The 13,722-nt window shown below is 45.8% G+C and overlaps 1 protein-coding gene across 1 annotated transcript in view; it reads left to right on the top strand.

The window, feature by feature from the left end:
- Positions 1-13,722, top strand: part of PMFBP1 (polyamine modulated factor 1 binding protein 1) — a 41,851-nt gene that overhangs the window by 22,944 nt on the left and 5,185 nt on the right. Inside the window, exons 6-14 of the mRNA XM_010851106.1 lie at positions 786-896; positions 3,108-3,234; positions 3,328-3,485; positions 6,851-7,091; positions 9,310-9,499; positions 9,683-9,836; positions 10,532-10,699; positions 10,968-11,105; positions 13,390-13,554. Of these exons, the coding sequence (XP_010849408.1) occupies positions 786-896; positions 3,108-3,234; positions 3,328-3,485; positions 6,851-7,091; positions 9,310-9,499; positions 9,683-9,836; positions 10,532-10,699; positions 10,968-11,105; positions 13,390-13,554 (1,452 nt within the window). The remainder of the gene's footprint in view (positions 1-785; positions 897-3,107; positions 3,235-3,327; positions 3,486-6,850; positions 7,092-9,309; positions 9,500-9,682; positions 9,837-10,531; positions 10,700-10,967; positions 11,106-13,389; positions 13,555-13,722) is intronic.

Raw genomic sequence — 13,722 nt, 5'->3', positions numbered from 1 at the left:
AGCTCCACCGCAGATCATCAGGCATTAGATCCTAGAAGTCGGGGACCCCTACTGTAAATTATCAATAGTGTTCCTCCTCCTTAGCAGAAGTGAGAAAGAAGAGAATAACTAAATAGGAGAGTCTCACTTCTTTTTTTTTTTTTTTAAGTATTTATTTATTTGGCTGTGCCGGGTCTTATCTGTGGTACACTGGATTTTTAGTCGCATCATGCAAACTCTTAGTTACAGCATGCGGGATCTAGTTCCCTGACCAGGATCAAACCCGGGCCCCCTGCATGGGGAGCTCAGAGTCTTAGCCACTGGACCACCAGGAAAGTCCCTAACTTCTTATTTTCGATGCTTGGGTTCTATTTGAATTATTTTCAACAAACAAAAACTAAAGTTTCTTTTTTTATTATTTTAAAAAACACACACAGTCACTCAATCCATAAGAAGCTTCCTTCTTTACTTCTTGAACTTTGAATCCTATCTTCTGAGAGATTCAGTACATCTTTCCATCACAGTCTCCAAAGAACCTTCTTCTGCCTCATAAACTGGACCATACAGAGAGGATCAAGAGGGGGTCCAAAGTGTGGCCATTGATGGACTCAAGAAAAACCACTGTCTGTGCCTTAGTGAGCCTTGATATAAGACTGAAAACATAATTCTTTCTCCCTAGTTTATATAATGTGAATTACACAATGCTGTAATAAACTTGGGCTGACAAAGGAACACCTTGCAAAAATAGCACCAGTAACAGCCACTGTGCTGATGATCCAGAGTAACTGATCTGTGCCACGTTGCAGGTTCTGGAGCGCGAAGAGGCTTTGATAAAATTACAAGCAGACTTTGCTTCCTATACAGCCACCCACCGACACCCCCCTAGTTCCTCAGAAGATTGTGAAGACATCAAAAAGGTGGGAGAAATTTGCCTATTTGTGCTGATGGATGGGCTAAGTTGGGTTTGATTCTGGGCTCTCCTTCTTGTTAAAATTTTTATACTACATTTTATATTTTATTCTGTATTTGCCTCACTTTGTTCAGCCCTGCCATAAGGATACTGTATATAATGTACCCAAGGAATGTGTCTGGCATGATTAGATTTTGAAATTGAATTTTTGCATTGCATCTATCTCTTCATTCATGTCCAACGGTATAGCTAAACAAGACAGAGACTCCTGTTGGCTTGCTAGACTCAGAAGAATCATCCAGCCTTCTGGTTTCTGGCTGAAATTGAAAAGCAACAAATTTAGGGAAGATTATTAATTCAAATTCACTCCCTTTTTAAAAACTCTTATGTTTTCAAAATTCAAAGCCATCTCAAAAGTTGACTCAAATAATCAAAAAGCATTTAAGCCAGATAAACAAATCGTAAGACTTGACCAACCAATAAATAGTGAAAACAAGGCGAGGGTCCCTTCTAGGAGATCTGAAGTCAGTCATACCTGAATTTGAGATGTAAAATAAAGCCAGCCACGTGAGGCCATGCCAATGCTGAATACTGTAGTGGTAAAGGGAAGTGGCAGAGAGAGTCAACACACATTAGCTCTCCAAGGGATCCCCTGGTTGGGGAACACAGATGCATCTTTTCCCAGGGCTTTCTATTTCCATAGAGTCTGGATGAACTTTGGAATTTCTCCTTGTATGTCTGTCAACATATATTTTAAAGGTCAGTCCCATGTTATTCACATCCTGACATATAGCAAGATCTCATACACTCCATGTTTGGGAAATGTCTTTATTCCTCCCTCACTTTTTGATGTTTCATAATGGAAAAAAAATCATGACATTAAATTGACCACCTTAACCATTTTTAAATGTGCAGTTAGTTGTGTTAAGTATATTCCCATTATTGTGCAATAAATCTCTAGAACTTTCTCATCTTGCAAAACTGAAACTCTGTATCTACTAAACACAAATTCTTTAACACTCTATTTTTTTTTAAAGGTACAGATTTCTTCAAGAAACAGAATCCAGTTTCCCATATGTTTTATATATCCTACCCAAAGCCATTATGTAAATATTCTGTTAGGACTGAGACTACTCACATCTCACTTAGGGCCAGCCACCTCTCTTCCCTCCCTTGGCCCTTCAGGGCCACACCTAGGTCATACGGTGACTGCCCTGCACTTCTGCAGCTGCTCCCCTCAGTCCTCATAGCGCAGCCCACCATCGCTGTCAACTCTGAAATCACATAAACTATCTCCCCAGCATCCCATCATGCCCAGACAACTAACTGTTCCTCCTTGGTCACCATCTCACTGAGGCTAACCTATCCAACCTATTTAAAGTTACAGCACACCTCACCTCCACCCCATACATCTCCATTCCCCTTTTGCTGACCTGTTTCTTCCATGGGCTTCCCTGGTGGCTCAGACGATAAAGCGTCTGCCTGCAGTGCAGGAGACCCAGGTATCAGCTGTTCATGTTTTCTGTTAGTCACTACTTTATGCTCTTTGTTTGTCTCACCCCACCAGAAGGTCAGCTCCCTGGGGTAAGAAGTGGTGTCTGTGGTGTTTGCGGCACCCCCGATAGTGCCTGGCACACAGTAGTGCTTCATGAATGACACTGAGTATGGCAAGAAGGAAGGGGGTGGCTTTTGTGCACATTCCATTCTGTGTGAGCAGGTGAAGCCGGCCATATCCTTCTTTTTTTTTACTCTTTATTTCTTAATTGAGATGTAATTACATACAAGAAAAGTGTTAGTCACCCAGTCGTATCTGACTCTTTGTGACCCCACAGGCTGTATCCCACCAGGCTCCTCTGTCCATGGAACTCTCCAGGCAAAAATACTGCAGTGGGTTGCCATTTCCTTCTCCAAACATACCAGAAAACTCACCATTTAAAGTGTACAATCAGTGGTTTTTAGTATATTCACAAAATGGGGCAACATCACCACTAATTTCAGAACATTTTCATCACTCCAAAAAGAGACCCATATCCATGAGCTATCACGGATCGCTCCCCATCCTCCCCGTCCTCACCCCATCCCCCACCCCCCACCCTCCCGCGGCAACTACTCTGCTACTTTGTGTCCCTCCGGATTTGCCTGTCTGGACCCTCGCCATTCTAGGGAACATTCTCCCCGCAGGTCCTCACCCCGCCCTGCTCTTCTTCCATCTGCGCAGATACTGAAGCACTTCCAAGAGCAGAAAGACAGCCAGTGCCTGCACGTGGAGGAATACCAGAACCTCGTGAAGGATCTGCGCATGGAGCTAGAGTCCGTGTCAGAACAGAAGAAAAACATCATGAAGGGTAAACCGTGGGCCAGTGGCGGAGTGGGGTGAGGGGAGCCCCGGAGGGTGCAGAGCCCCTCTGAGCACGAAGCACTGTCTCCTCCCGCTGTAGACATGATGAAGCTAGAGCTGGACCTGCACGGGCTGCGGGAGGAGACATCTGCCCACGTGGAGAGGAAGGATAAGGAGGTCATCATCATGCAGCGGCGGCTGCAGGAGCTGCAGACGCAGTTCACCGAGACCCAGAAGCTTGGTTTGAAGAAAGACAAGGTAAAGCGAGGAGATCCCTGATTGGAACCGCCACAGGGCAGGTGCGAGACTAGGCCTGGCGCGAGCGGGCTCTGCGGCTCTGCCATCCTCAGTGCTGCTTGGAGAGGACCTACGCATGCGCAGTGAGATTGCGGCGCTTTAGACACGGGGAAGGACGTGTGGGGGCCAAGGGGGTGTGAGGGCCAAGGGGGTAGGGGGGCCACAGGAATGGGGGGCGGGGTGGAATTCTGAGCTCTTCCTTGAAATTTCTCGTGGCACACTCGAGTATTCTTGCCTGGAGAATCCCATGGACTGAGGAGCCTGGCAGGCTACAGTCCAGAGGGTCACAAAGAGTCGACATAACTGAGTGCCTAAGTACACATACACTCTGGGCAACGCATATATATGGAATCTAGAAAGATGGTACCGATGAACCTATTTGCAGGGTAGCAGTGGAGACGCAAAGGAAAGATATACCCATCTGAATGCAGAGTTCCAAAGAGTAGCAAGGAGAGAAAAGAAAGCCTTCCTTGGTGGTCAATGCAAAGAAATAGAGGAAAACAATAGAATGGGAAAGACTAGAGATCTCTTCAAGAATACTAGAGATACCAAGGGAACATTTCATGCAAAGATGGGCACAATAAAGGACAGAAATGGTATGGACCTAACAGAAGCAGAAGATATTAAGAAAAGGTGGCAAGAATACACAGAAGAACTGTACAAAAAAGATCTTCATGACCCAGATAATCATGATGGTGTGATCACTCACCTAGAGCTAGACATCCTGGAATGCAAAGTCAAGTGGGCCTTAGGAAGCATCACTACAAACAAAGCTAGTAGAGGTGATGGAACTCCAGTTGAGCTATTTCAAATCCTAAAAAATGATGCTGTGAAAGTGCTGCACTCAATATGCCAGCAAATTTGGAAAACTCAGCAGTGGCCACAGGACTGGAAAAGGTCAGTTTTCATTCCAATCCCAAAAAAAGGCAATGCCAAAGAATGTTCAAACTACCACACAATTGCACTCATCTCACACACTAGCGAAGTAATGCTCAAAATTCTCCAAGCCAGGCTTCAGCAGTATGTGAACCATGAAATTCCAGATATTTAAGCTGGATTTAGAAAAGACAGAGGAACCAGAGATCAAATTGCCAACATCCATTGGATCATTGAAAAAGCAAGAGAATTCTAGAAAAACATCTATTTCTGCTTTATTGACTATGCTTTATTGACTGCTTCTTTGACTGTGTGGATCACAACAAACTGTGGGAAATTCTTCAAGAGGTGGGAATACCAGACCACTTGACCTACCTCCTGAGAAATCTGTATGCAGGTCAAGAAGCAACAGTTAGAACTGGACATGGAACAACAGACTGGTTCCAAATAGGGAAAGGAGTACTCAAGGCTGTATATTGTCACCCTGCTGATTTAACTTATATGCAGAATACATCATGCAAAATGCCGGGCTAGATGAAGCATAAGCTGGAATCAAGATCGCTGGGAGAAATATCAATAACCTCAGATATGCAGATGACACCACCCTTATGGCAGAAAGCTAAGAAGAACTTAAAGAGCCTCTTGATGAAAGTGAAAGAGGAAAGTGAAAAAGTTGCTTAAAACTCAATATTCAGAAAACTAAGATCATGGCATCCGGTCTTACCACTTCATGGCAAATAGATGGGGAAACAGTGAGAGACTTTATTTTGGGGGGCTCCAAAATCACTGCAGATGGTGAGTGCAGCCATGAACTTAAAAGACACTTGCTCCTTGGAAGAAAAGCTATAACCAACCTTGACAGCATATTAAAGAGCAGAGACATTACTTTGCCAACAAAGGCCCATCTAATCAAAGCTATGGTTTTTCCAGTAGTCATGTATGGATGTGAGAGTTGGACTATAAAGAAAGCTGAGTGCCAAAGGCTTTTGAACTGTGGTGTTGGAGAAGACTCTTGAGAGTCCCTTGGACAGCAAGGAGATCCAACCAGTCCATCCTAAAGAAATTAGTCCTGAATATTCATTGGAAGGATTGATGCCGAAGCTGAAACTTCAATACTTTGGCCACCTGATGCAAAGAACTGACTCCTTGGAAAAGATTGATGCTTTCCCCTGATGCTGGGAAAAATTTAAGGCAGGAGGAGAAGGGGACAACAGAGGGTGAGATGGTTGGTAGGCATCACCGACTCGATGGACATGAGTTGAGCAAGCTCTGGGAGTTGGTGATGGACCGGGAAGCCTGGAGTGCTGCAATCCATGGGGTCACAAAGAGTTGGACACAACTGAACGACTGAACTGAACTGAGTGGAGACACAGCCATAGAGAACAGACTCGGACACAGTAGGGGAAGAAGAGGGTGGGACGAATTAGGAGAGTAGCATGGAAACATATATACTACCATATATAAAACAGATAGCCAGTGGGAATTTGCTGTAGTGACTCAGAGAGCTCAAACCAGCACTCTGTGACAACCTAGAGGGGTGGGATGGGGTGGGAGGTTGGAAGGAGGTTCAAGAAGGAGGGGACGTATGTATATCAGTGGCTGAATCACATTGGTGTATAGCAGAAACCAACACAATATTGTAAAGCAATTATCCTCCAATTAAAAATAAATTAATTTTTTTAAATGGAGATATTTGGAGAGATGACAACAGGAAGTGAGGAGTCTGGATAAGCATCTTTGAGTCACTCGTATGTTCATTCAACAGATATTTTTTAATTTCTATGATACTCCAAGCACTCTTCAAGGCATGAAGAATATGATAAAACATGTGCCATCCCTTCTTTCATGGAGCTTGCGTTCTAGTCTATGGAGACAGACAACCAACAAATAACAAAACTTACAATAAAATGTTAGGTACTAATGAATTCCTAACACAACTTGGTGGCTGTTTTACTCAGGGTAGTCAGGGAAGGCCATCTTTGATAAGGTGACATCTGGGCATAAATCTGAATAAAGAAAGAGGGCCACCCAAGCTGAGATCCTGAAGAATATTCCCGGCAGAGGCAATAGCAAGGGCTGGCACCCTAAGGCGGGAGTGAGCTGAGAAACAGATCAAGTGTGGGGTGGCAAGAGGTAAAGTCAGACAGGTAGCCAAGTACCAGATTGTGAGCATCCCGGGAGGTCTTTGTAAGGACTTTGGCCTTCTTCCACGTGAGGTGGACCCAGTGGAGGCTTTGAACAGAAGCATAACAAGATCTGGCTCGCATTTGTAAAGCCCACCTCTGGCTGCTAGTCTCTGTCAGAGAATAGCCCGAGGGGAGGAAGGGAGCCCAGGTGGAGGCTACTACAACATCCTGACAAGAGAAGATGGTGGCTCAAGGCGATCTCTAGCTGACTTGGCCCTGCTGCTGCTCAGGCCTCCATCAGCATTAACACTTCACTTTCTTCAGCTCCTCCAGGAGAAAGACGAAATGCTGCACGAGCTAGAGAAGGAACTGGCGCAGGTTCAGAACAACCTCGTGAAAAAAGAGATGGAGCTGGAAAAGCAGCAGTGCATGACAAACGAACTCGAAATCGCCATCCAGGAGGAGAGGCAGGACAAGTGCAAGGCCGAGTACGGGCACCTGCGAGCTGAGATCAAGAAGCTGAAGGAATGTCTCGAAGACGCCAAACAGCAGCAGAGGCTGGCTGGTGAGGCCCCCGGGCAAGCACTGTCCCCACTGCCCCCAACGCAGTGGACCAGAGCAGTCCCCTCCCCTCTCCACTGTCTCACTCCAGTCGCCTCAGGATCCCATCTCACCTCACAGCAGTTAGGACCGCCCTCTAAGCCCCTTCCTCACCCCAACCTTATGCTCCCTGTGAAGCGCCCGCCACACAGCAGGTGCTCAGGCTGGGAAAGCAGACTGCTGCTCTCACATGCCCACATTTTCTTGGCAGCCTCTCCTTTCCTCCACACAGGAGCACAGAGCTCTGTACCCTGCTTCTTTGCACCACACTCCTCTCCACCTTCTCTGGGACCTTTATCACACCACTCACTTCTTCCTTCCCTGCTTTTTAACTCTCTCTCTCTCCTTTTTTTGCCTCCAAACACATTCACTTAGAGCGTGGGTTATGTTCTTGCCCCTCTGCTGAAATTGCTTTCTCAGAGGTCACTAGTAACTTCCTGCCTTGGATATGGGTTGTTTGGGGATGATAAAAAATGTCCTGGAATTATATGCTCATGGTCACACAACTTTGTGAGTCTATGAGAAACCACTGCACTGTACAATTTACAAGGATAAATGTTAAGTGAGCAATGTATCAATTTGGGGGAAAAAAAAAAAGTTCAAAGCTTGTGTCCTTCCTCACCCTCCTCTAACTCTGTGTATGTCCACGCCATTGGCCCCCACACCTCAGTGATTGTCTCTTAGCTTTGGAGACACTACAGGTCCCTCGTTCTACCACAGATCTGACCCTTTCTTCCGCAGATCTCACCTCGTTTCCCTCCTGCCCTGACCCTGGTCACCCATCTCTAAGACCCCACCCTCCGCCGTCTCTCCTCTCCCTCTGCTGGTGAGCGCCTCTGCTCCTTGTGGCCAAATTCCTCTGCAGGCAACTCCAACGCCTGGAGCCCCAGCCCTGACAAGGCACCTAGTCAGTCTTGTCTTTAGAAACTAGCTGCATCCACCTTCCTGACTAAACCAACATTCCCAAAGCTGAACCTGCTCTCTTCCTTGTTAAAAAAAAAAAAAATCCTCCTCCCTTCTGCTGGGTATATAATCATTTCCATAGTGACACCATCTTTCTTCCAGTATTCCAGCCCCCCCCCCCAAAAAAAAGGAGAGAGGAGTAATATTTAACGTAGAAATGATAGGAGAAACAACAGGAAGTGGGGAGGTATTTGTGTTGAGAAACTCCAGTAAACAAATTATTTGAGTGCTTCTTCCTTCATACCCTGAAGTATGGACTTCCCTGGTGGCTCAGACGGTAAAGCTTCTGTCTACAGTGCCCAGGGAGACCTGGGTTTAATCCCTGGGTCAGGAAGATCCTCTGGAGAAGGAAATGGCAACCCACTCCAGTACTCTTGCCTGGAAAATCCCATGGACAGAGGAGCGTAGTAGGCTACAGTCCACGGGGTCGCAAAGAGTCGGACACGACTGAGCGACTTCACTTCACTTCCTTCATACCCAGTGTAGACAAGGATGTGGGCTAAAAGGATATTAGGAGAAATCTTTCTCCATTCTAAGACATTCCACTTTTCCTAAAACACTCTTTCCTTTATGGCAGGTCCCTGCTCAAGAACCCACTAAATCACGTCTAAATATTTCTCTCAGCCTTTTGACATTCTTCAAAACCCGCCTCGAGTCCATGCACTTAACTGTCTCCCACCATTCCTTTTCACTTTCCAGTTAAACTGGTATCTTCCCATCCTCTTCAGACATGCCCCCGCTTCCTTTCACTGTGCATTTCCTCTAACAATCCACCTCTACCCCCCACCAATAATTACCTTTCTCATCCTTCTTCTAAGGCCCGGGCTCTACTTACCCACACTGATCTTGTTTCCTGAGATCACAGTCAGTGTGAGTTTAACATTACTGGTTCTCAGGTGAACCAGGTACAGCTAAACTCCATGAGGTCAGGATTTGTACCCAGAGACAGGGTGAGTCTCAAAACAGATCCTGAGCAATTTCTACCAGTTTGTTTAACTTAACAAGAAGTCCATGGCTGGTGGGTAGGTTGAAGACAGATAGTTTAACCAAGCTCCTCAGGAGTGATAATGAAATAGAGAGGAGGACAGATTGGAAACTGAAGTAAGTCACAACATGAAGGAACAGACTTTTTTAAACTGGTCTCATCTGAGACTCCAATCTTCACACATACTCCTCTCACATGTGGACACGCCCCAGGGGTCATCTCCTGTCTTCTGCAGCTCAGCAAGCAGCCGACTACAAAGAAGAGGTCTTTATGGCAAATGACAACCTGGAGGACTGCCAGAGGAAGCTGCAAAGCTGTATTTGCCTGGAGAAGCAGAAGGCAGAGACCATCCAGGAGCTCCAGAGGGAGCTTCAGAAGTTGCAGAAGGATTCCTTGACAGCTGAGGAGGAGCTCGCCCCCAGCAGGTATCGCAGGTCCACCTCCAGACAGAGGTTCTGTCCCCCGTGAGCCAGTTGGGCACCATGGGTTGCTGCCCAGGAGTGGGGTAGCAAGCCCTGTTGCAGCTAGCCCACAGTCCACTGACACGGACCCTGAAGTCCAGCCACCTGTGTGTGTTTGTTTGTTTGTTTGTTGCCATTTTGCTTCAGAAAACGGATAGAGGAGCTGACGTTAGAATTCTCTGAGGTCACAAGAAAGCTTGAGCTTTCAGAGAAGGAAAAGAGGCAGCTTCAGAAGACACTGGCTGAGCAAGATATAAAACTGAATGAACAGCTAGATCGTATAAACCACATTCAACACCAGGTACGGAAGGCACGCAGGTGGCCAGCGCAAGCATTGGCTCTGTTTAAGACTAATTGCACAGCTCTTGGGAATTTCCCAGCAGTCCAATGGTTAGAACTCCACTCTCTCACTGCTGAGGGACTGGGTTTAATCCCTGGTCAGAAGCTATGATCCCACAAACTCAGTGGCGAGGCAAAAAAAAAAAAATTGCATTGTTCTTTATCTGGGAAGATGCTACCACCAATCCATTGCAAACTACTTATCCAGAATTTGTGTTAGAATTGCCAAGCCAGCCAGTCAGCTCCAGTTCCCACCACCAATAATAAGCATTTTCAAGGGCTAAGCTTAAAAACAAAAAGACAATATTATTTCTTTTTCTAGGACTCATAAGCTCTCCTTCTCAGTCAATTTAAAATTTTTTTAACTTTGAATTATTCTTTTTGTATTTTTCTACGATTTTTAAAAATTTATTCAAAGAGGTTTTTATGTGGAAAGACTTGGTAAATAAGTGAGACCTGTATCTATAAATAGAAAATATGTCTAATTGAACCAAAAAAGAGTTGCTCAGCCTGAGGGAATTTTTTATTATACATGCTAAATAACCAAGGAGTTGTCCTCATATTTATTTCAGTCATCTCTGGATTGGGTTTCCACCCCTCCCTGCCCAGCCAAATGGAGTCTAACACTGACTTTCAGCCCAGCCTTTGTTTTCTCAGAACAGGGAGCACGCCTCCTCCAAAAGCAGTCTAGAAGAACAACTTCAGGAGATAAGCAGATTGCTGGAGGATAAAAAGGAGCAACTGAAAAAAAGCAAAGAGCAGCAGAAGTTAGTGGAGCAAGAGCTCGAGACATTCCGACTAGAAGGGAAAAGGAGAGAAAAGATGGTGAGGATAATCTGGAAAGACTCAGGGTTAAGAATCCCAGGGCTGGACCTGAGCCCTGCATGGCCTGGCGGGATATAGAGGCTGAGGGTACTCAGACCTCAGGAGAGAAGGGAGGGAAGGTGAGAAGGACGTGTGAAGGGGAGAAAGAAGGCCTGAGATACACCAGGCACAGAGCAGAGCTGTGCCTGAGGGCAGAGGAGGAGGGGCTTCTCTTCTGGTGATGAAGTAATGCCTCCATTCTGGGTGTTGTTCCTTAATCCGGGAGCAGTCCATGGAGAATCTGAGAAAGATGGAGGAGGAGAATGATAACCTCAAATCACAGGTAAAGCAATTTAGTATGCAACTGGACACCTCTCTCTGCAAACAAAACAGCACCCAGCAAATCAACGAGGAGCTGACTAATAAGGTGAGTACACAGAAACCCCAAGGGGGTGAGAAATTTGAGCTCTGTGACTCTTGACCCTTAAGTTGGCACCCAGCTCTTCTGCCTCACAGAAATGCCACTAACTGCCCAGTCCATGAGCATTCTGGGGTGCCTGAGGCCCCACTTCTCTCCTGAAGTAGGGTATGCCTCCATCACCCACCTGCTGGCTGAGAAGGATCTCTTCCAGTTGCGGAAAGTCTTAATATCCGGTGAAGCCCCAAACCATCTGTGCTTTGGCATCAAGTCTTCCAGAGTTGCCTTTTAGACCAGAGTTGGGGGAACTCATTGTTTGGGGGCAATTTGCTAGGGAACACTTCCAGAAATAGTCCCAAAACACAAAAAAATGAGGTGGAAGGGGGACTTGGTTCTATTTCATTACATGAATTAAAGACAAAAAGGAGTCACTGGCTTCTAATGTGTGTGAGGCACTGTGCTCACATTCAGTTATCACTGATTGACTATCTACTTAAGTCCTTGACATGGCTTCCCTCTGCTGGTTTACAGAGGAGAGAAAGGCTAAGGCTCAAACTGACTTAATTAGGATGTGATGGGATGGAGCAGTGTTTGAACCTGGACCATCTGGCTGTCGCACCAAACCTCTTTTTTCTCTTCATCATGAATGGCAGTACTCCCACCTTTCCGGCCAAGAAAAAAATACAGCATCTTTATTAGGTGGTCTCCTGAATTATAAATGAGAGACCAAGCAGCTCTGATTCCTTCATAATAAAAAAAAATTCACCTTAAAATATTATGACTATTCTAAGTGTAAGAATAGCACTACCCAGTAGAACTTTCCATGATGATGGAAAAGTTCTATATTAGAGTTACTTGATACTACATGCACTAGCCATATGGGGCTATTGAGTGCTTGAAATATGGCTTAGTAGCACTGAGGAACTGAATTTATAAGCTTAATACTCACCAATTTTAGGTTCTTTTAAATGTCTGTAGTCTCATGTGGCTAATGGCTGCCATCTTAAACAGCAGAGGTCTGAGGCACCAATGTTTCTGGAGTTTCGTCTCTCCTCTAGTGTGATCCAGACTTGAGGCCTTAATCACGCAAATCCCCAAGGAACTGTTCTCAATATAAGGCATACTGCCTAAATATTTAACATAGGCCTGTTATCACATTTGGGCTTCCCAAGTGACGCGAGTGGTAAAGAACCTGCCTGCCAATGCAGGAGACATAAGAGATGCAGGTTCGATCCCTGGGTTGGGAAGATCCCCTGGAGGAGGGAATGGCAACCCACTCCAGTGTTCTTGCCTGGAGAATCCCATGGACATAGGAGCCTGGTGGGCTACAGTCCATGGGGTCGCAAAGAGTCAGACATGACTGAGGCAACTCAGTACACACGTTATCACATTTGCCAAAAGAACGTTAGTTATGTAAATATGCAATCTGCAGCACTAATTTCAGAATTCCTTTGATGGAAATCCAGAGGGGTCTGGGTGTGTGGAAGCACGTTCCGTTTTCTTAACACACGCCCCACATATAATAGACCTTTTGAATCACTGGAAACAACCCTTAGAAAGAGGCTTAGTTTTGTGTTCTAAACTGCATTTCCTTTCATCAGTAGTCCATGTTTCAATTTTAAACACACTCTGTCAGGACTACATGTTCAGTTCATCCCTAGTATTGCCCAATGCAGTATTTCATTCAGTCTAAACAAATCATTTGGAATATTTAGTGAGCACCTGTTTAGTGTGCCACGCCCTAAGCTCTGGGTAACGGGGACACAGTGATGAAGAGAGCACACACCTCCATTCACGGTGCGTTAGGTCTAGTGGATTATGTCAGGGATTGAGGCACAATGCACACAACTGAAATGTCGCATCATGTTTATAACCCAGAACTGACTTCCAGGTTAACCCTAATCCTAACTCTAACCATGAGACAATTAGCTGTTACCAGAAACCATCCAGTTACGAGTGTAGGGCGCATGCTTGGTTGGCATGCATCAAAGCTGTGAAATCTGTGAAAAAGACTTTTCATGTGCTTGCCACATCAGGGCCCAGTGCTTCCAATATTCCTTGTAGTTGGGGGATGTGCTAACTATTAATAGAAAGGAAGTTTGGGGAGAGGAGTGCAAAAGACTTTGGAAAGCAGCTTTTCCTCTTACAACGGTGAGGGGAAGTGAGCATTATCACAGACTGCTTGGCAAGCTGGTGCAGAGAGGAGAGAGACCGGTGCTTATTTATCTTCTGTGAACACAGAGAATGCCTCTGTGGCCATGAACCCTGACAGTGATGTTCCCCCGCCCTAAAGATAACCTCTCAGAAGGAGATCATAGCGAGTCTGAAGATTCAGCTGGACAAGGCTGGGGAGAAAGAGAAGCATTACCTCCAGACCATGATCAGTAAGGACGTCTATGAGGAGTTATGCCGGAAGTCAGCCTGCTGCCAGGACGACCTCACACAAGCCCTGGAGAAGGTGGGCCACACCCTCGCATCTCCTAAGAGATGTGTGCTAAGTCACTTCAGTCATGTCTGACCCTGTGCGACCCTATGGACTGTAGCCTGCCAGGTTTCTCAGTGCATGGGATTCTCTAGGCAAGAATACTGGAGTGGGTTGCCATGTCCTCCTCCAGTAGATCTTCCT

The sequence above is a fragment of the Bison bison genome, unplaced genomic scaffold (assembly GCF_000754665.1).
Source record: "Bison bison bison isolate TAMUID 2011002044 unplaced genomic scaffold, Bison_UMD1.0 scf7180017864297, whole genome shotgun sequence".
NCBI lineage: Eukaryota > Metazoa > Chordata > Mammalia > Artiodactyla > Bovidae > Bison > Bison bison.
The sequence above is the reverse complement of the archived record's forward strand: the minus strand, read 5'-3'. Positions and strand labels throughout refer to the sequence as shown.